This window comes from Protopterus annectens, chromosome 7.part0 (assembly GCF_019279795.1).
Source record: "Protopterus annectens isolate FY-2018-M chromosome 7.part0, PAN1.0, whole genome shotgun sequence".
NCBI lineage: Eukaryota > Metazoa > Chordata > Ceratodontiformes > Protopteridae > Protopterus > Protopterus annectens.
In genome coordinates, this window is record NC_056739.1 from 462,012,951 (window position 1) to 462,037,585 (window position 24,635).

At 38.2% G+C, this 24,635-nt stretch overlaps 1 protein-coding gene across 1 annotated transcript in view; it reads left to right on the forward strand.

Moving 5' to 3' along the window:
• Nucleotides 1–23,094, forward strand: part of LOC122805984 (vomeronasal type-2 receptor 1-like) — a 136,927-nt gene extending 113,833 nt beyond the window's left edge. Inside the window, exons 6-7 of the mRNA XM_044076223.1 lie at nt 17,741–17,873; nt 22,196–23,094. Coding sequence (XP_043932158.1) covers nt 17,741–17,873; nt 22,196–23,094 — 1,032 coding nt within the window. The remainder of the gene's footprint in view (nt 1–17,740; nt 17,874–22,195) is intronic.
• Nucleotides 23,095–24,635: the final 1,541 nt, after the last annotated feature.

Here is a 24,635-nt window from a genome sequence, read left to right on the forward strand (position 1 = left end):
AGTAGTGCAGAAGAATTTGAGCTAATTTTGCACTGCAAGTAGACTAGATGAGAACCCCAAAATGGTATAATGCATACATTTCAGCATATTGCTCAGAAGGATGCCTTGAAGATATTTAACACTTTTACTTTTACTGAACTAGAGAGAGAGAGAGAGATAAAAAGTAGCAGCAAGTCAAAGGAAAGAGATAGAGAGAGATTTCTATGATCCTAGAAGGAACTTCTGGTTTAATTCCATTTGTTCATTCTAAGAGCAGTAGGTAGATTGTAGATATTTGCGTAATTGAGCTAAAGAATGGAGCCACAGACTAATCTTATCATAACATATGGATAGAGTAAGGGAGGTATTAACTATATGCATTAAAAAAACAGAGGAAGTACAAAAGATAACATGTGACTCAATAAAAAAGTAGAATGAAAAAGTGAGAATGATCTGTAAGAGTAATAGCAATGGGAAAATGAAGCAGAAAATGCACAGGAAGTACTGCATAACTGAACTCAATGCTCAGGGACTAGTTTTTGCTGTCAGCATAACAGGAAGCTCTGAACAATGTTTAACACGTTATGTGCTGGAGAAATGTTCTTCAAAGATGTGTAAAATGAAAAGCAAATATTTTCAAACTTTTATGCTTCTGTGCAAGAGCATGAAAATGAGTTATCATTTTTAACTATTCAACCTGAAAAAAATGCTGATAAAGTCAAAACACACAAGAAACACTGAGACTAGAGTGCAAGTAAGACTGCTGGGATGCATGGTGAGAGTTATTAAATAAAATGCTAAAATGGAATTATACACAGGTATACAGGGTAATAGTTTGTACATACATGCTTTTGAAGCACTGGTGCTAATGGCACAGAAAATAAAACAGTGTGCAAACTGCTAACATATTCAGTGCACAAAATAAAGCCACAGGATAAAAAACTACTAGTATTTAAATAGCAAACAAAGAAATACAAGATCCTTTTTTAAAACTGGAGCGCATAAAGCAGTCACTTCACCTATTATTTGGCTAATTTGGCTTATGAAAAGCTAGGCATGGAAAAACAATTTACAATATGAAAGCAACAAGTTATTGCATTGAACAACACTTATAAAGTCAGACACATTTCAAATGCTATACAAGGCCTTCAAGACTACACTGATTAATTTATATGTCTAGGACATTTGTCAGGAGAAAATCATATGCAATTAAATAATGATACACCATGCAAAGAAAGTACCAGAAGCTGTCATATTTAAAACTGAGCAGGAACTAAAGTAAATGGGGTATTTAGGTGACATTAAGACATGGAGGAATAGTACAGGTGTGGTTATAAAACAAGTGTGGATTCTCTCTAGAAACATGGCTAGGCCCTGTTCAATTCCCATTCCTACAACTCAATCCTGAAGGGCAGAAAAATAAGTCTCCCCAAACTCAAAGATGAAAAAAAGCTGTTATGTGCACCTATAATTGCAGCGAAGTGCTTGCTACAACTATAACAAATAGCTTGCTACTGTTACTACCATGTACTCTAACACTGTGCACCAGAAATGCAGTATTACCATTCATTTATGAAGCCATGATATATTAATTTCTTCATAAAACAATACCAGCACAGCAGGTTCATAATGATATGTTCCAGTTGGATTGTTTAACAGTTTGCACCCAGGGAAGGCACTCCTTTGTCCCATCCTAGTTATTGCACTGATTAAAATTTGTATTCTTCTGTAAGATCTAAATAAAGTAATTAAGAAAAAATATTAACCACTGTTAGCAGGTGAAGAACAGGTTTCAATAATGCCAAATGCTACATTACTTTCAGTACACTTTGGTGATCAAAAATTCTGGCAAATAAAACTGGATGAATAAAACTTAAAACTATGCACATTTAATATACCATTAAAAGGAACACATTCTTTACATTTCCTTTTGTGTGTTTCTTCATCAGTAGATGCATTTCAAAAAGGCAATTAAAGGCCTGGAAAGTAAAGAAAACAATAGATATCTCTCACTGCTGAATCAGACAAAAGAAAATTGACAAAAGATTGATAAAATGGTTGAACAGATTATGTCAGCATAATGTAAAGTTAAATATGAACAAATGCAAACTAGGAGTGGCATGTGTGAAACTCAAAGGCTGTAATCTCATATTAAAAGGACTGAAACCTGAATGAGGAAAAAATCAGAGCAGCTATAGAAAATGGAAAAGCCAGAGGATAATAAGGTGCTGGAGAGTTTGTTTTTTGTTTTTTTGTTTTTTTTTTTTTTTTTTTTTATGAATGATGAAATATCTTGAATGATATTCAAGATATTTCATCATTCATTTTAAAAAAAGCAGCAGTTAGCATTGTTGCCTCACAGCAAGAGGTTCTCTGGTTTGATTCTCGGCTGGGGTACCTTCTGTAAGGAGTCTGCATGTCCTCCCTGTGGTCATGTGGGTTTCCTGCGGGCACTCCGGTTTCCTCCCACATTCCAAAAACATGTAGTAGGTGGATTGAACACTCTAAATTGGCCATAGGTGAGAGTGTGCGTGCGAGTGAGTGGTACGAATGAACTACTGCGACAGTGCTAGTCACCCGGCAGTGTAAACCTTGGTTCGAGATGATTGTCACTGCTAAAGTGACACCCCGACCCCATGTGCAAAATGGGAAAAGGGGTTGAGGATGGATGGATGGATGAAATATCTTGAATCATCCATAATTAATATGTCTGAGATAATGATGCCTCTAAAAAGGTGTTACAGTGAGACATGGTCTGAAAGGGAAACTATGAACAGGAAACAATTTGTGAAATGACCAAGAAACTAGTGACAAATTCATCAGCTATAAAATACTATGATATGAATAAGTCAGTTATATTAACAGAAGATGCAGGCAGAATGGTATATGAGGTGTAATATTACAATAGGAAAGGTCAGCTGTCACTGGTCAAGAACATTCAGAGATGCAGAAAGGAGCTATGCTCAGATAACAAGGAGCTGTTAGCAGTAGTGTAAAGGCATGAGCAAGTCCATAAATATGTCTAAAAATGTCGAGTATAAGAAGGCCATAAATCCTTTTGTGGCATATGCAACAAATATTTGTATAAGACACTGACAAGATTGTCAAGGATGCTACTTACTCTAAAGAACTATTACCCCAAACAGAAACACATACCACATAAGGAACAGATTTGCTGAGCACACAATATTTACTGAGGAAGTATGAAAAGTCTTTGGAATAAGAGCTACAGATTTTTGGCTAATACCACAATTATCAATAACAGAAGGAAGAACTATTCCAGGGATATAGTGACACTGGCACAGAAAACATTTCTAAAAAAAATTTACAAGATTTCAACTTAAGCAAAATTAATCAACAAAGAAAGAGGAACACTCTTATTGCTCTTTCAGAGTAGAACTTGTGTTGAAGGCTTAATGAACAGAGCTGACAAAAATAAGTTTTCCGTCAACTAAAAAAATGGCTGCTTGAAGAGATATTTGAATAATATCATCAAACAGAAATTCTCCAAAAAAAAAGCAAGAGACAAACTTATGAGACAGATATGCCAACTCACACAAGTAGTGCAGAGATGTGCCGTGTGCAATTCACAGCATAACAATATACAAAACAGCTTCCCCAGCACCAGGTTATCCATGGAGCAGCATGGACATTAATTTATTGCATTTCAGGTAAATCATGTAATTCATTTCAAGTCTCTGAACATAAGCAACCAAGCATAAGAATTGTAAGTATGATTAGTGCATTCAAGTCTACACATTCACTGGGAAGGGATACTTGATGGTGCCATATTTGACAAAGGACTGTAAGACAAAAGCCAGAAAAGAGGGAGACTTGTGTATTACTGGAAATCCAGACATATAATGTCTCGTCCTTAATGTACACAGTGTAATGGTCAAGGAAACAGAATAATCTGAAGACAAACACTTCATAGGCAAGATCAGTAGCACAAGATATAATCAACCCACAATTTTAGTGATGAAATACTTCATTAATGGAGTTACTCTGTCACTGGCTCAAATGTTAACAGACAGAAGGCTGAAAAATCAAACTACATCATCATCTTCTTTCGGCTGTTCCCGTTAGGGGTCGCCACAGCAGATCATCTGTTTCCATTTCTTCCTGTCCTCATACTTCATCTAATTTACTGATGCCTGACAAGCAATATGACATTAAGAAAAATGAAAATAAATCATCAGAGACACAATTACTATTATGATAGAAACTGCAGGAGACTTCCAGAGCTGATGGCAAAGTAAGAATACAACTGCCATGCCATGGCAGTGTTTGCACCTGGAGTAAGCAGCTCAGCTAGGATCATTTGTGGGGAAAATTGAAAGTTCTACAGAAAAAATCTGTAGGAAGTTGAACAACACAATGAACCAAAGTTTTAAAAATGAAAACAATTGGAACAACACTATTGTTGATTAGGGCTACACCCATCCTTGTCACTACTCTGGTAGCTCTCATGAATTGTCAACTAGGTCATAATATCCCCAGAACATTTGTCAGATATGTATCTCTTCATCCTTTGTAAATCTTGGAATGTTCAGGGATTCATATTGACTTTCTTATGTAGCCAGATCCACTCGCTGCCTTATCTTCCGTGGTTACTTTTGTATTCACAGGCCATACTGTTCAGTTTCTGATTGATTTCCTGGCTCTTCACCATTTTCCCACTTGCCTGCACAATATACAAGTCCTATTGATGAAGCTGGAACTCAAAACTGTCTGGGATTGGTTGCTCTTCCTTCCTCCCCGCTACAGTTGCTGATACCCATCCTAACACCCACAACCATTAGCTGGTTCTTGACAGGTTTCCCTGTTCATTCCACTTTGCCTACTGACCAGCCTAACCTCATGTGCCCATTCACAGAATTAGAGCTTTCAGCAGACCTTATATGTATCTACATATATATCTATATCTAAATATATCTATGCACACACACATAAATACCTTAGCTGAAACACCAAAACATCAACAGTAAAAAAAAAAAAAAAAAAAAAAAAGTCGACAAAACATAATTGAAAATAAAATTAACCACCCCCTTGTAATTAAATATACCAACTGAGATATCACACAAACATGGGGAAGGGCATATTTTCCAACCTCATTATTACTGAAGTCTCAAACAAGTGTCAATCAGCCTTCCTGTTGACCACATTAAGTAGGTAGGAAAGCTAAACAGAATAAAGGGGGGGGTCCTCAAAGTTTTTGTTTTTTACCTATTTTATAAGATTCAAAATGTAATGGTGTGTTGAATTCTAGCTATGCTGGTTTGTTTAATCATGAACATTTAGCTCATGTACAAATTTGCTGCTTTGTTTAGCCATCCATCACAATAGTCAGAAGATTCAGAGAAAAGTGCTAACCTTCCTTTGAAATTAAATTAAAAGCAGCAAGTCTTAAGCTACAGTCAAGTAGCTCCACTAACAGGGAGGCCAATCAGGAACCATCTAGTTGTTGGGAGGCCTAAGGCTGATATCAGCTATTTTCCTGCAAAGCCACTAATTGAACATTTCATCCATTAAGCCTAAAATGTTTACCTTCTCCTGTATTCATACCTCTCAACCTGCAAACATTGAAAACAGATGAAGCCATCCAAACATCTGGACATTTAATAAGCATAGAATTTTTATATCAAATACCACATATCTGTTACTCTTTCCTGTAGGCATGTGGGACACTACTCGGAAAAATGTTTAAAAATAGAGAGACAAAAATGGTGGAAAAATAAAAGTATATTATCAAAGAAACAGTGTAAAATATGCAGACTTTAATGAACTGGGTTCTCTCTCAGTCCCCCACTTGCTGAATCCTTGGCCATTGACCGCATCTGCAGTGAAGAAACCAGCCACAAGGACTCAAGGACTTTAAAAAGAAAATAAGTTAATTGACCACAGTCCCTGGCGAATGGGTTCTGTCTCAGTCCCCCACTTGCTGAATCCTTGGCCATTGACCGCACCTACAGTGAAGAAACCAGCCACAAGGACTCAAGGGCTTTAAAAAAAAAATAACTTCCTATCTTGTCTTTAATACCACAAGCACACATGCAGTAGGATGGCAACAGGACTCTACTAGTAATATTTTTAGAGTGCCTCTACAATATTCTAGTGATATAAGTCAATATTGTGACATTATAAAGAATAACTGGAAGATACCGAACAGTGTACCTGAGTTAAAAGACAAGCTAGGAAGTACTCCACATTTTTCTTTCAGAAACAACAAACCCCTCAAACAACATCTTTGTTATAAGTCCAATATGCTAGAGAAAGGGAACCCATTATCTGACAGGATTGGTACATTTCCTTGCAGAAGTTGTTCAGCCTGTAAATTTATTTTTACCTGTCTGTCATACACACACCCAGTTTTAAGAGTCACAATTAATGTTGATTTTTATGCTGACTGAAAAACGTGTAACCTTGTATATTTTTCTTTCTGTCAACTATGTCATGCATTGGCAAGACAAATAGACCCTTTAAGGATAGGATCCTTGAACATCAGAGAGACATAAAGAATAAAAAAGATAGTAATGCCTTAGCAGCACATATTATGAGCCATGGTACCACACACTCATTTAGGTTCTTTGTATTGCAAGTTTTAGACACTAATTTAAGAGGAGGTGATTTTGAAAGCCACACTGAAACTATAGAACAGAAGTGGATTTTATTGTTGAATGCAGAAAAACCACCTGGTCTAAATAGTTTTTTTTCACTGAAACCCTTCCTGAAAGGATGTAGACTTAGACATAAATAATATGTTTTATTTTTATAAGTGCAGTATGCTTGAATACATTTTTATAGTGGTTTTTATTCATGATATATGAATGTGTTTTTTGCAATATGTGTTCTTTTAAAAAATTTGTAACTTTTTGATGACATCATAATTAAGGGCTTTTTATTGGTCACACTTTGTATAAAAGGCTTGTATTTCTTAGGTAATGTTGCCTGATGAAGCGGTGTAGTCACCGTGAAAGTGCTTACCACTCTTTTGGATACATCTATTAAAGTTCCTGGATTTTAGCCTGTTGGTTTGGTGTTTCTTCATTTATTTTATTCTTATTTTGTCTTACCAACCTTTATCCTGCTACCATATATATTTTTTTGCTTTACTTGGCCACAGTCCCTGTGAACGGGTTCTCTCTCAGTCCCCCACTTGCTGAATCCTTGGCCATTGACTGCATCTGCAGTGAAGAAACCAGCCACAAGAACTCAAGGGCTTTAAAAAGAAAATAAGTTACTTGACCACAGTCCCTGCGAATGGGTTCTCTCTCAGTCCCCCACTTGCTGAATTCTTGACCATTGACTGCATCTGCACTGAAGAAACCAGCCACAAGGACTCAAGGGCTTTAAAAAGAAAATAAGTTACTGTAGGTGTCTGGCTACGTTTCCCTGTTAGCCTGCTACTGTAGAAAGTACCTGGTCTAAAGCAGAAATAATTGGCTCTACCCATGGCTAGGGACAGCAGCTGCTCCCCCCCCATCAGCTGTAACTACATTCATAGGTTCATATTTTCATAGGTAGGTCCTAGGCTATTGGCCTTAGGGCTTATATAAGCCTAGCCAAATGGTACCCTGGCTTTTGCCACCCAAGAAAATTATTTTCCTGTGCCCCTGTCAAGCAGAGCCACAGAAGTGATCCTCGGGGTGAATTTCCTATCTCCCATCCAATCATCAAGATTTTTCTTGAAGAGTGCTAATGAGGAGGTTTGTTTGATATAGATAGGTAGTTTGTTCCAGAGTATGGGAAGTCTCTGAGACAGGAATCTATCCCTCCAGCATGTTCTGTTTATTGTGGTGACAAGGTTTAGGTCCCTAGAGCATGTAGCTCAGAGGGATTGGGAATTCTTTACATGGAGCATGTCCAACAGCTCTGGGTTTGACATAGCTTTGTATGTTAGGCAGAGATAACCTCTGAGTAGGCGATACGTGATAGAGTAAAGCTCGAGTTTTTGAGATGGTCTGCGTAGGGCATCAGTTTGAGGCCGGTAATCCTCTTTGTAAGGTATTTCTGTGGCCTTTCCAGTTGTTGTAGATGTCTTGTGAGGTACATACCAAAAGGGGCATTATACTCTATAATGGGTCTAATGAGTGATGAGTAGAGGGGAACAATTACCTATTTTTTCCTGGATGAGAAACCTTTTGTGATGAGGTGTGCCACATAGAAGGATTTCCTGACAACTGTGGCAATGTGATTATCAAAGGAGAGACTACTGTCCACCTGTGTCCCAAGGTCTCTTATCACACTTTCGGTGTTAAGTAGGCTACCGCCTATGTGGTAGTTCAGGGGTACAGAGTTTTTACCAAAATGCATGACAATGCACTTTTTGGCATTGAGCTTGAGGCCATGGCTTTGACACCAGGCATCTATCTCAGTGAGGCCCTTTTGTAGGATATCCACATCGTTAGGAGATTTGATTATGGCTCCTAGTTTGCAGTCATCTGTGAACTTTGTTCACTTTAAAACTAAACTTTAACCCACTCACATTCATCTCATCCCTCAAAGAATGTAACTGGCATCCTCTAAAGTACCTCAGTCTTGATGACGCAGTTGAATTTTTAATACTACCTTCCTGAGCATCCTTAATTACCATGCCCCAATAAGACTTTCCAGAATCAAAGCACAACCCTCCCCATGGCTACAGAAAACCACTAAGTCAAAAATGAAAAAACAGGGATAAAGCCTGGGAGCACTGGCACAAAACCAAAACCCCCTCAACTAGACAGAAATTCCTAGAACTACGGAATAGAGTCAAAAAGTTAATAAAACAGGACAAATTCCAATACTACCAGTCTACCCTAGACTCCTCCCAACACAGCCCCAAACAATTCTGATCCTCAATAAACTCCATCCTCCACCCAGGTAAATTAAGTACCCCCCCTCCTAACATCCCTCACTCCTCAGAAAATATTGCTACCTCATTCAACACACACTTCACACAAACCATACTATTACTAGCTAAACAACACAACCCCCCTCCCCTCCAACCCACACCTTCAACTAGTAATCTCCCCACTGCCTTCTCTTTTTCTCCTGCACCTACCTCCAACATAAAAAAACTCTTAACTAAACTTAAGCTCACCAAATTAGCAGCAGACAACCTCCCAAGTGAATACCTACAAATCACAGCTGATGCCCTGGCCTACCCAGTATCCATCTTGATTAACCAACCTCTGTCAGAAAGTTACGTTCCCACACTGTGGAAAGTATCACACATAATTCCCCTCCACAAAGGCGGACCCTCCACAGAACTAACCAATTACCACCCCATAGCTATTCTCTCTCCACTCTCCAAAATACTAGAGAGATGCATAAACTCTCAGGTCTCAGACTGCCTCCTTACTAACAACCTCCTTTCCAATACTCAGCATGGTTTCCAACCAAACCATAGCACCACCACTGCCCTACTCTCCTTTACTAACACTATCCTTCAGCATAAAAACAATGGCTATCTCTCCTCTGCTACTTTCCTAGACCTATCTAAAGCATTTGACATGGTCCCACACAAACAACTTATCTCTGTCCTCAATAACCTATCCTTCTCACAATCAGTCACCAACTGGTTTTAGAGTTACCTCTCTGACCGCCAACAATCCATTGTATGGCAGAATGACAAATCTCCCCAACTACCTGTCTCCATAGGGGTTCCCCAAGGATCCATCCCTGGACCCCTACTCTTCTCTGTTTTCACCAATAATCTAGCCTCTGCTACCAAACATGGCACACTCATACAATACGCAGATGACTCGACCATCATCTGCTCAGCCCAGTCCCTACCCAAACTGCAAAAAGTCACACAGGAAGCCTTTAACCCTGTTTTATCAGATGCCCAATTAATACTCAACCCAAACAAAACCAAACTACTCATCTTCCAACCCACCAAACATACTCAAAACAACTCTCACTTTAACATGACAGCAAAAGACAACACCACTATATACCCAACTGAACACACCAAATTGCTAGGAGTGGAAATAGACAATAAACTAAAATTTGACATTCACATATCTATGACCATAAAAAAAGTCCACAAAAAAATAGGAGCGTTATACAGAAATAAGCAACTTCTCACCAAAGCAGCAAAGATTTCAATAGCAAATTCCCACCTTATCTCCACCCTACTTTATGCCTCTCCAATATATACCAACCTAAGGCAGTGCGATCTAAACAAGCTCGAGACCTGTTACAACAAAATCGCCAAATTCACTTGCTGAACTGGGCTGGCTTGATCTCCCTCACCTCCTTCAATGGTATCAACTCTCACTCACCCACAAACTAGTAAACCATCCACTAAATGTTCCACCCATCCAGAATTTACTCCAACCCTATCGCACCACCAGACCGCTAAGATCCAGCAACAAAAATCACTTGCAGATCACTAAAGCCAATAACTCCGCTGGTGAAGCACTAATCTCTTGCACCATAGCCAAATTATGGAATTCCCTCCCACCGACAATTACCTCCATACCGTCATGCACCCACTTCAAAACTTTACTAAAAGCGCACCTAAAAACATGCTGGCTATGCCCTTGCAACTCCCACTCTAATATCACCCACCCCATCCAACCACTACCTTTCATTCCACTCCACTAACTACCTTGATTATAGCAAGCTCAAATGCTCATAAGCCTAGTACTTATTATACAGCAGGAACTTCTTATTGTAACATTTGTTAATGTCTGTTATGTACTTCACAGATAAAGATTCGATTTGTCTACTGATGTACTATGTTCTTCATCTGTAAATATGTTTTAAGTAATCGCTACGTAAATTGTTAATCCCTATGTAATCCAATGTAACTACAATCTGTTTATTTTAACTGTGGAGCTTTTCTCCCCGGGCCTCCACTGAAAATGGACCTACGTCCAGTTGGGGGTCTACTTTAAATAACCGAACCGACACTTCACCGACACACAAAACACCGACCCCAAATAACCGAAAACACACAACACCGACAACTCACAAAACCGAACACCATTACACCGACACAAAAAACGTAAACTACACATTACACACAATGACATATCCACTAACCATAACCCAAACCCTAACCCTAAGGTCTGACACTACCGCACACTTACCCTACCCGCACCCTAACCCTAACTCACTTAACCCACCCCTAAACCTAAAGACTGTCACTATCGCACACTTAACCTACCTGCACCCTAACCCTAACTCACTTAACCCACCCTAAAACATAAAGTCCGTCACTATCGCACACTCACCCTACCCGCACTCTAAACTTAACTCACTTAACCCATCCCTAAACTACAGTCCGTCACTATCACACACTTACCTTACCCGAACCCTAACTCCGACACTACCGCACACCCACCTTTCCCACACCCTAACCCAAAATCCCTCAATATCGCACACTTACCTGACCGCTCCTAAATCTGTCACTATTGCACACTTACCAAGTCGCGCTCACACGTTGCCCTTGTTGGTCTTTCGGCTGTCGGCAAATCACCTTTTCAATCAACTTGCTTTTCGGTCGTTTCGTCTCGGTCTTCTGCGTGTCGGTGAAGTGTCGGTTCGGTTATTCAAGGTAAACCCCCAGTCGGACACTCCCGGTCAACAAATATAAATAAATAAATAAATAAATTGTTAGCCAAAGACCTTCTGTGTTAGCCTGTACTTCAGAGAAGTAGATACCAAACAGCAGAGGACCTAGAACTGAACCCTGTGGTACTCCACTTGTCACTGGTCTGAAGTTGGATTTCCCCAGTTAAACTTTTTCTTTTTAGTTATCAGTAAACCAAAATAAAGCTCTAGGTGAAAAAAGGTAACCCAGTAGATACAATGGAATTGCCCACTTGTAAAACAGAGGCAAAAAGGTACTTAAACTGTCACTTTTTGTCTGCTTCAAACTAGGTATCTACCCAGAAAGGACACAGCTGAAATCAGGTCTATAGATTGTTTTTCCCTACTAAATTCTAATAACTCCTAACAATTTGACTATTTAGACACTTACCCTGCAATACCTGTGGAAGCATGGAGGTGTTTAGGTGAAATGGCAGTGGAGCTTTTAACCACATTGTTTAATGAAATTTTGGAAAGTGAGAGGATGCCTGAGGAATGGAGATAAAGTGTTTTGCTACTGATTTTTAAGAATAAGGGTGATGTGCAGAGCTGTAGTAACTACAGAGGGATTAAATTGATCAGTGACAGCATGAAGTTATGGGAAAGAGTAGTGGAAGCAAGGTTAAGAAGGGAATTGATGATTAGTGATCAGCAGTATGGTTTCATGCCGGGAAAGAGCATTACAGATGTGATGTTTGCTCTGAGAGTGCTGATGGAGAAGTACAGAGAAGGTCAGAAGGAGTTGCATTGTGTTTTTGTAGACTTAGAGAAGGCATATGACAGGGTGCCTTGAGAGGAGCTGTGGTATTGTATGAGGAAGTCAGCAGTGTCAGAGAAGTATATAAGAGAGGTACAGGATATGTACGAAGGTAGAGTGACAGAGGTGAGGTCTGCAGTGGGAGTGATGGATGCGTTTAAGGTGGAGGTGGGATGACATCAAGGATCAGCTCTGAGCCCTTTCTTATTTGCAATGGTGATGGACAGGTTGACAGACGAGATCAGACAGGAGTCCCCATGGACTATGATGTTTGCAGATGACATTGTGATTTGTAGTGGTGGAGTCCCTGGAAAGGTGGAGATATGCTCTAGAGAGAAGAGTAATGAAGGTCATCAGGACTAAGAATATATGTATGTGAATGAGAGGGAGGATAGAGGAATGGTGAGGAGGAAAGGAGTAGAGGTGGCGAAGGTGGATGAGTTTAAATACTTGGGATCAATAGTTCAGAGTAATGATGAGTGTGGAAGAGAGGTAAAGAAGAGAGTACAGGCAGGATGGAGTGGGTGGAAAAGAGTGTCAGGAGTGATTTTTGACAGATGAGTACCAGTAAGAGTGAAAGGGAAGGTCTACAAGAGGGTAGTGAGACCAGCTATGTGATATGGGTTGGAGACAGTGGCACTGACGAAAAGGCAGGAGTTAGAGCTGGATGTGGCAGAGTTAAAGATGTTAAGATTTGCATTGGGTGTGACGAGAGTGGACAGGATTAGGAATAAGTATATTAGAGAGTCAGTGAAATAAAATCCACTGCAACCTTGGCACCAAACAGTCCGATAAAAAAGCTGAACGCAGGTTTATTAATTTAACAGCAAGCGTTTTCGCTACAAGACACTTGCAGCTTCATCAGAGAAAAAGAGCAAATTAAATCAAGAACACCTAGCCTAAATAGAATTAGGTAGGAAATGACATAAAAAAGTCACATAAATTTAAATCAGCAAAATACCATTAAAACAATGCTCAAATAACTTAAGAACCACAGCGTAATCACACTTCATAAACCAAAAGTAGAAATATGTGCCTACATATTTAAAATAATGTATTTTTAAACTTTCCCTTGCATAATGACTTACACAAGGGAAGTTTAAAACATTAACACCAGATCTCACATAACATTACTCATAGATTATTGCAAAAACAAAAACAAAAAGCAACAACCATAAATTAAAAAATAGTAGGTATGAGTATCTAATAGTTACCTAAAAGGTAACAAATAATCTAACAGATAGTATAAAAAATCTATGTTGTTTTAAAAAATCTATGTTATTTTTAAAAATATATAATTAAATATACAAGCAGGAAAAAGTGTATAAAATACAATAGACAAACATCTCTGGACATCATATTAGTGTGTTATCTCATATAACTCCTTAGTTTTAAAACCGCAGAAATGTTATCTGACATTTTTTATGTAATTTCCTGCCTAATTCTATTTAGGCTAGGTGTTCTTGGTTTAATTTGTTCTTTTTCTCTGATGAAGCTGCAAGTGTCTTGTAGTGAAAACGCTTGCTGTTAAATTAATAAACCTGCGTTCAGCTTTTTTATCGGACTGTTTGGTGCCAAGGTTGCAGTGGATTTTATTTCATTGGTTCTTTTTCATTTGGTACATATTAGAGGGTCAGCCCAGGTTGGAAGGTTTGGAGACAAAGCCAGAGAGGCAAGATTACATTGGTTTGGACATGTGTTAAGGAGGGATGCTGAGTATATTGGGAAAAAGATGCTAAGGATGAAGCTACCAGGTAACAGGAAAAGAGGAAGGCCTAAGATAAGGTTTATGGATGTGGTGAGAGAGGACATGCAGGTGGTTGGTGTGACAGAGCAAGATGCAGAGGACCGGAAGAAATGGAAACAGATGATCCACTGTGGCAACCCCTAACGGGAACAGATGAAAGATGATGATGAGACACCTACCCTGCAATCTTTATCTTGGGGGGTTCTAGCCCACTCCATTCGCTATACTCACTTCGCTCCCTTGCCTGCCCCCTATTCCCATCCACCCCCAGTACCTCTACATTTATTCTTAGCCTTAACCCCACCCCTAATCACAACCAATTAGGCTACACCACTAGTCACCCCTCCCCCTACATCCAACACAATCATGCTACTACCTAGTATAATAACAATCCTAACCTGCATAGTTCTAGCTCACATTACATCCTACCAAGGCTACACAGTCACATGCCCCAACAACTTGCACTGTACTCTCTCAACACCCTCCCTCAAACATTTACACTATAACTACACAACCCCTGCCACCAAAAACATCCTCCCAATACACACACTCCATTACCAGACACCTAACACAATCAAAAATAAAATATCCCTAAGATACCATAAGCAATTTACTATGTATATAAAACATATCCTAAACACCCTCTACAAACTAGCCCTCAATGGAGACATTCATCCAAACCCTGGTCCTCCAAAATCCAACCCAACCACAAACCTTAGTCCAAGCAACCTCCCCCCTGCAATTCAACTCCTAGCCAACAAAAAAACAACAGACCTACTTATAATGTTTCTAAACATCAAAAGCATTTGCAATAAAATCTAAGAACTACATGTCAGCATAAGCACATATTCCCCAGATATTCTCTTCCTAACTGAAACCTGGCTCAAACCTTACATCAAAAGTGAGGAAATACTTCCACCTGAATACAACATTCTTCGCATAGACAGATTGTCCAAAAAAGGAGGTGGTGTAGCATTGATATTTAAACACCACCTCAATATTCAACTCCTGAACACATCTGCCCCTCACCACAACAATGAAGAAATCCTTTATGCCAATCTCAAACTAAACCCAAACAAAACAATCAATATCATAGGATGCTATTTCCCACCAGGGCAAAATATTACACCCCTAGTAAATCTCTTGAGCTGGGCTACTCTATCTCTACCCCAGGAAACCATCATTCTCAGTGACTTTAACATCAACTGGCTATCCTGTAATAACAATCTCCCAACTATTTACCTTAATCTCCATGGGTTCACTCAACTCATCCAATCTTCTACCTGAATCAACAAAAACCCTAACAATTATAACTTACTTGACTGGATCCCAGTCAACAAAGCCCCTCACTCTTACCTAGCAGGCTGCTTACCTGACAGTCTTGGTGACCACTCCTCCACTTTCCTAATTCGGCACCACACAAACAGTCTCAAGCCCATTACCCATATTATCCAACCTTACTGTTCATTCTGTCTCTTATCTTCTGGTTTTCATTCATAGTTGCAGCATACCAGCCAAAATCTGGCACTATCCACCCCAACTTTCCTCTTCTTTCTCAGTCTGCTCTCACCTGTTTGACTCCCCTTTGGTTTCCACAAAACTCTACTACAAATGTCTTCCATCCTTTAAAATGGCTTCTCCTTAGATGGTATTCCCCACATATCTTAACAAATGAAGCACCTAATGTAGAATAATTAAAATTATCACTTTGATCCTGCCACATCCAGACTTACATCTACCACTCTACCTAAACTCACAATTTCATGAATTGTTTCATACTAATTCCTCTCCCTAATATTCACAATGTCAGTTACAAAGTACTCTGCAAGAATTAACTCCCCATAGCATATATGCTGCCATCCAGATCCCCTTTTTATTACCCTCCATAGCAACCACAGATTTTTTGCAGGTGATACCTAAGATCTGTCTACCTTCCCTTCTCCAGAAAAATATCCAAAACCACCACATACCTCTCAACTGTACAGATTTTCACAGAACGTCCAGATTTTTGCCTCATATTTTTGGTCTGTTTTTCATAAAATTGTGGTTTTCTGGCAAATTTGTGGCAAATCATTAAAGACTGAAGTTAAAAAATAATGGCAGACATTTGAGTTTCAGACTTCACACCATTCAGAAAATTAATGCTAATGCAAAACCTGTTATTCTATCAACTTTTTAAGTTTATAAGAACAATATTTATAAATTGTCCCTATTTTTGGGCCTTTATCCCACTTTTATTTATGGTTTTGTCCAGATTTCTTGCTCTAAGAGGTTGAGAGGTATACACCAAAAGCATTCCACCTACATTCTTAAATAGGAACATAAGATCACTTGCAAAGAAGTGAAAACTGCACCTACATAGCCTGAGTTTGCATTGAGGGTGACTAATGCATAGCCTGAGTTTGCATTGAGGGTGACTAATGCAGTGCCCTTACTCTTCTCACAAAATCCTCATCTGCTATCATCTGCTCTAGTAGCACAAACAGGACATCTCTGGTCACAACTTCAGAAGGTTTCTGAATACCAGACAAGGCTACCACTGCCCCATGAAATCATAATCTATCCTTATTAATTATATTTCGTCAACTACCTTCATTGGTGCATTAATAATTTCCCTTTCACAGACGTTGCTTGTGCCAGCATCACTATTTTCAGCAGACCCCTGTCTAATGACATTGCCAACATCTTGGTGGATATCGATATCTTCATATCTGCACTCCACAGTGAGATATGTTTAACATTAACTAGGTCCTCTTAGCCCTGTTTGCCCTTTGAAAACCACTACTGTTGCTTTCCTTATACATGGAGCCAGTGTCCCCCATTCAGTGTCTAAGCACGTATACTAGGGGGTGTTTGTGATACTTTCTTTTGACATGTAGTCCCCTCAATTTAAAACAGAACCTGTTTAAAAATACTTATATCTGTTTTAATTTAAAAATAAAAAAAAAAAGTTCACTTCCCTCTTGATACTCCACAAATGCAGTAAAGTGGATGAAGATAGTTACAATTTCTTCTCTTTTTCACAAAATCCTGTAAAAATCAGATGATTTTGTGTAAAAGGGGTTGAAATGTTAATTGCAGAATTAAATTCCATTACATTTATGAAAATTAGGCAGACATGTCGCATAAACCATAGTATTAGACTGTTTTTCAGTGGAAAACCCAGAAGAGTCAGGTGATACTATATAGTTACCTAAAGCCTGAATTGGCATTAAACATACATTCTAAAGGCACATAAATAATTTAAGCCAAGGTTCAAATCAAGAAATCTGTGCTTTATTGTTTACCAAGCCTTCTTATGAAGTTACCCCCTTGAAAAAAGTAATTTTGATTAACTATGACATTTCTTGTTGAGGATCACGTAGGTATAGCATATCTTATTCATATCTTATTCATCTTTAGAAGAGGTCAGGTGCAGATACAAATACATGAATTTCTTTCTCATTAGCTGCATCCCACCATTGCATGTTCTTTACTGGGAGTACCATTTATAACCCTATAATCTAAATTACAAATGGAGTCAAGGTCCTGTTGAGAATAAATTTCAAATTAATACATTCCAGTATTCATTGTACTTTTCCCAGACCACATAGCTTTTTGAATGTTCTAATAGAAAATTGCCTAGTCTTAGTTTTCAGTTTGTTAACATCCCTGTCTTTATTCCAAAGGGTCAGGTTCCACATTCGGTTTGTAGTGAAAATTGTCCACCAGGTCACAGAAAAGCCACACGACAAGGTGAACCCATTTGCTGTTTTGACTGCATCATGTGTTCCAAAGGAGAGATTGCCAACCAAACTGGTGAGAAAAGTTTCTTAAATCAAGCTGCAGAAAAGACAGCGGTAAATAGATTTTGATTTCTAAACAAAAATGTAGTCAGTGGTAATTCAAAAAAATCAACATTTTGAAGTCTGTTATTTTGATAGGAATTAAGCTGAAATCAGTTTAAAAAATGTGTATCCTGAATCTAAAACTAAACTCATATTTTGGTAATTAACTGAAATGTGGCCTCATCAAAAAGCATTCTGAATATTGTTTTAATTTTGGATTTAAAAGGCAAAGTCAAAGTAAACTTTATTGTCATTCAGAAATCACACAAGTGCAAAAACTGAATGAAATTCCGTATCTCCAGACTCAATTTGCAGACAACATATAGACTATTTTCACAGATACTTACACATGTAATACCTGGCTATTACAAAATTATTATTAAAAGTGAATCAGTTGATCCTTTCTTTGTATGGCGAGAGTCTTAGGGACAATTACATTTCTGTTTTAATGCATTAGTGTTTGTTAAATGCACTCATATGTACAGTTGCAATGAAATTGCTTTCCTGGATGTTTTAATTAATGAGGAAAAAAATGGTATAAGCATTTTTCTCCTCTCTTTACATGAAGAATAATTTTGTGAAGTCTTACTTACGTTATTCGAGTTGTCAATCTGAAATCTGAAATCCGCTTAAATTTCAGTAGTAATCACCATTCTAACATGTGTAAATGAACCTCTCTGCCTACACCTCTGCATGAGGACATCAACCCCACATTTCCTGAGGATGTCAAGAAATTGTTCCACAAACCTCCTATAATCAGAACAAGAAAACCTCGGCTGCAAAGAAGTAACACATCGCTACCCACCTCACACTGTACACATAGCATAAAGACACAAGGGTGCAGACCACAAACCTTCTGCTTCCACTAAGTCTGCATGTACAAATAATAATGGCCTAGCAAGTGGTGACTCCATCATTGAGTATACAGACTCTGCACTCACCAGAATGAATAAGAACATGGTGATAGCTGTCTTTCTTGCACCAAGAATATGTCATGTTAAAAAGTCTGTAAGTACCTCACCCTAGAAAAATTCAGCTACAGCCCGTCAGTGAACCATTTGGGTAGAAATAACTTGGAGCACTCAAGATGGGAAGACATTCAGGGAGACATACTGGATATTGTTATATATGTGTCTACAGCAGGAAAGACTCTGATCCTTAACAGAATCATACCTTCCCCTTGAATGATGCCTATATTTAAAGAAAAAAATTGTTGGTTTAGTAACTGGTCAGCTTGGGAAGAGATAGCTAAAAGACCTACATGCTTCATAAAGGATATCCTGCACATTTCCTGCTATGGCTGCCATATACAGGCCAAAGTTTTGCCTGCCCCATAGTACATATTTTTAGGCAAATTCCATCTATTGGACATCCTAATACAGCTAATAGGACCACAGAAATTCCAGCTCCTGGCCATATTAAGGCTGCTCTTATCAATGCCAGAAGTCTTAAGTTATAGAATCTTGAAGCACCCCACAACCTGAGTATAATCCATGTCTGTGTGATAACAGAGACCCGGTTTCAACAGCATTCCTTCCATTCAAAATTAAATCTCTATCATGCTTTTAGGCCTTTAGGAAGCTGTGGAGGATGTCAATATTTGTCAGCAACCCTTTATGTCCAGACTGATTTCCATGACCCAGAATCTGAATTACTGAGGTCCAGCTCACTCAAGAATAGTTAAATTATCATTTTATAGCATGTTATAAATCACCGTCTATATACCCTGATGATCATGAACATTTTCTAAATGTGTTAGCTCAAAACACCTTAATATTAGGGGATTTCAGTTACCCAGCTCTGAAATGGAATGCTAACCTACTAATACTGTCATACTCAATGATTCCCTAACCTAACAAATGCTAAGTCCATGGAACAAAAAGTCATCCTGGCTATAAGGAACCTAATATTCTAGATCTTGTTCTAACCAACAGGATCATTGTGTGCACTGCTCCTACTGTATTTCCACCCCTGGTCATAACCAGTCATAATTCAGTGATGTCTGCTATCAAGACTTCAAACGCTAACACCACCACAGTGAATGCATCAGATTCAAGGGCTTTAAAAAGGCATATCTGCTAAAACTTTATAAAGAGCATTCACAATTCTTTTGTAATATTTCCAGTTCCAGTTTCCATGCAGTCTGATTGTCAACCAGCACCTCAACATTATATTCACAACTACTAAACAGCATATGCTAGGTAGTCCTCAGCAGGACCAAATATAATGGAAAATTCAAAAATAAACCCAACTGTCATGTCACAAAATTGGTGAGGAGATCCTTCTACCTGGCCCAACTAATACTCTAAGTAGTACTATATCTACATTAACAAATGCTTCAATTTATAATAAAAAAAATATTAAAGCAAGTTTTTTGTTAATGCGCAACAGTAAATGAGTGTTTGGCTATGAGAGTTCACTTCAGAAAAGTTCTAGCCATGAATAAAGGCTGTTGGATAATATTTTAAGACTCTACTTTTACATTTAAAACTTTGGGGTCATATCATTTTAGGGAACAGATACACTTGCCCCAGGGTAATCAGCGAATTACATTATTATAATGCAATGAGCAAAGGAGGAAAACATAACATCAGGTGAGACTCCCAAAAGCCCAGTGCTTAGATCCTTTTGTACTGCATCATACTCTTTTATTAAACATTAAGGTGTGAAGAGAGGTTCAAGAAAGGGTTTGTATATCATCATCAGAGACTACAGAGATTCTCTCTTCTGGTTTTCGGCCAAGCCACTTATTTAAATCTCAGCATATCATCCATACCAAACTTGAAACAGCATTGTCGGCATTTGAATACTGGTATATATTATTTGTATTCTGAATTTCTGCATTTTCTTTTAGAACTCTTGTGTGCGGCAGGCATTGAGGCACTATCTGAAGCAAGCTGTTCATGTCCTCAAGTCCAAAGAGCTTTCATTTTATTCTTCTTTTGTTCTTCAACTGAAAGTTTGGGGGGGATCCGGGGACAGTCCTCGGTGCCAGAATCCTTGACATGCTGATTATCAAGTTCTGGGATGAACACGGATGCCTTAAGGATCTGCAGGACACAATCCTTTAGAGAAATTCTCTGCTTCTAAAATTGGAGGAGGGCAATTCCAAATGTAATGCATAGCAGATTGTGGTAACTCTCAGTAAGGGCAGGGCATGAATGGGCTGACTGAAAGCTTATGAGATGACACTTTGAGTTTGCAGAGGAGAGAATGATGGAGTACCTGTGAGTCAGTACCTAGGAGGCACCTGAGCAAGATGAAGAGCTGAATCATAGACCTGTATCCAGAGCCCTAAGAAGAGTTACAAGACCACATGTCCAGAAGGATGAACTTCTTCATCTGACCAGTATACTACAGAGGCAACCTACCAGTCTTGTGTTTAACAGGTGTTAGAGTGATAAATTACAATTGTCAGATAAGGCCTTGCCAGAAAGAAGAATCCCTGATTTAAGAAGAAAGATTTTTTAAATAGTAAGCAGTGTTTCTTATTTCTGTTATAATTAAGAGATCCTTTACAAAGAGCTGCAAACTGTGCTTAGATAATGGCTGCTGTCCATGGAAGTAAATAAAAGATTGGAATGAAATGGACCTTATTTGTACTGCAAGTCATAAAAGTCAAGTTCTTATATATTTTTATAAGTTAAACTATAACTACGGTGGTGGTGCTGCGGTAGCGTTGTCATCTCACAATTAGACGTTGCCCGTTCGATTCTCAGTTAGAGCGTCTTCTGTGTGGCGACATGCGTGAATGGGCCTTCCTTCGCTGACGGTTGTGCATTAGGCCCAGCAAGCCAGTATATAAAAATCTACTGCCAATCATTAGCGGACCGGAGTTCCACTGTGGCGACCCCTAATCGGGAAAAGCCAAAAGACACAAACAATTAAGTTAAACTATAATGCAGTACATAAAATGTACTATACATAACATCACACCTCCAGGTTTCAGAACCAAGTCTGCATGCTGAGTACATTCAGTACCTGTTAAATAACATTATCTCCATGAATAACACATTCTTGTGTATTTGATGTCAAGTAAGTAGTCTCCTTAGAAAACAACAATATAGATTTGTGGGTAAAATAAATGTAATAATATACATTAATATTCATGCTAAATGTCAGTGATATTATATTAGTCAAAGCCTGGAATTTTAGTTCCCACACTGGATATTTGAAGTTTACCTTCTGGATTTGAAAAGAGACAATAGTTTGCACTTAAATGTTTGCTAGAACTTAGATGCACTGTTGTGTCTCCTGATTACAGTCATTCTTTATTTGCATATTTTATTACAGGTGCTACAGGCTGCTTGAAATGTTCAAAAGAATTATGGTCTAATGACAGGCGAGAAAAGTGCATTCAGAAACTCACTGAAGTCCTCGCTTATGAAGAACCTCTGGGATCAACCCTAGCTGCCATAAACTGTGCATTCAGTGTCATCACTATTTCTATTTTTTTTATTTTTATGAAGAACCAAGAGACCCCAATTGTAAGGGCTAATAATCGTGAACTCAGTTTTATTCTCCTTCTTACCCTTATGATGTGTTTCCTGTGTTCCTTGATTTTTATTGGAAATCCCACAAGATTAACATGTCTTCTCCGTCAGACAGCTTTTGGTGTTGTATTTTCTCTTGCTATTTCTTGTATTCTTGCCAAAACTATCATTGTTATTATTGCCTTCAAGGCTACTCAACCAGGAAGTAACTTAAGAAAATGGCTTGGAATGAGACTGCCAAGCTCTGTAGTATCTGGTTGTACTTTAATTCAGTTATTCATTTGTGGTGGATGGATGTTTTTTTCTCCATCTTTCCCTGAATCTAATATGGAATCTGGAGAAGGCACAATCACTCTTCAATGCAATGATGGTTCAGTGACTGCATTCTGGAGCATGCTGGGATACATGGGCCTTCTTGCCACTGTTAGTTTAATCATTGCCTTTCTTGCAAGGAATTTACCTGATAATTTCAATGATGCAAAATTCATTACATTCAGCATGCTTGTTTTTGCTAGTGTTTGGCTTTCTTTTATCCCAGCATATCTGAGCACAAAAGGAAAGTATTCAGTGGCAGTTGAGGTATTTGCAATCATGGCATCTAGTGCTGGGATGCTTATCTGCATATTTTTCCCAAAATGCTACATTATTCTTCTGAGACCAGATCTAAACAGTAAAGATAAATTAATGGGGTCTAAAATGAAACATTAAAAGCATTAACTGAGAGAAATATATGGCTGATCGATCATGCTGACCTTTAATTTTCTTATAATTTCTTAAAACATTGGAAAAAAAGACAGAAATCAACAAAGTACTGATGATATGTATGACAGCTAAAACTGAATTATCAATAGTTATCCATGTGTAGATATCTATCTCTCTCTCTCTCTCTCTCTATATATATATATATATATATATATATATATAAACACACACACACACACACACACACACCTCGGTGCAGTTTTGTCTGGTTTCACAGTTAAGTAAAGCAGGAGTTACATCTTTTCTCCTCCTCATATTTTGTTACATAATTACAGTGACAATGGACATTACTTGAACATAACATTAACTGCGTGTCACACTGACATGGACTTCATGTGGTGATGATAATACCCCCTCCCCCCATTACGTGTCTCCTGAGCAGACCTCATCACATGTCATGTGTACACATAACTGTCTTAAATACTTATATAAAGTCTAAAATTTATCGTCCCCAACATGAGGAACATGTTTCATATTTTCCTGTCGATATAACTGTCTGGAGTGCACCTAACACTTTTATCCAAAGAGTCATAATGCTTTTGAAAAGTAACAGTCTGTTTCTCACTCAGTTCTCCATTGCTATAAACATAAAATCAAATCCACCTCATTTACTTTAACTTATTCCATGATAATCCTGTAAGCATACACCAACCTTTCAGTTCGCAAACCAAGAAGCATACAAATATTCTGAATAATCTACACAGCAAAGAAGAATCATACCCACACAAACAAAAACTCAAAACATGTAAACAATAACCTACGTTGTGCTACCTTCTTTCCTTCCATCCAAACCCACAAGTCAAACTAGATTAAAATAATACTGCCAACGTACACAAACTTAATTTACACAACTTGTTTCTAAAACCTAAAGTAAAGGCAACACCTTACTCAGAAAATGAAACCCTACAACTTAAAATTAGTCAAATATACCGTTTTATTCTTTAATAAAAGCAATTATCTCAAGAACTCAGGAATGCACCTGCCTTATCCATTACCCCGCCTTGTTAAAATGCATATTCAGTCTGCTAAAAAAAGATGTCTTTAGCTAAGACATAATCCCTTCCACAACAATTCTCATCTTAAAGCTTTCAGTGTTCATTTCCCAGCCCACTTTTAACACAATCTCCAGAAAGTATGCAATATGTAAGGTATGGCTCTCATATTCACACTCTCTTATCCAACCAGGCATCATCCACATAAGCAAACAACAGAAATGACAAAGACACAAATTATAATAGCCAATAAAACAAGAAGGCCATAGAAACACAACTTTTAAAGTCAAACAAAATATGGCAGCTCAAGGGTCAATTCTTTTTCAGCCTGTAAAACTTAATATTACCAGGTACTAATTATATATTATGATAATCTAATTATCTTCTCAGACAGCACACTCAATTTATCAGGAGTTTCAATCATCTTCTTAGAAAGCATTCTCCATTCAGTAAGACATCCAAGCAATATCCAGTCATACTATTTTGATATCAGCC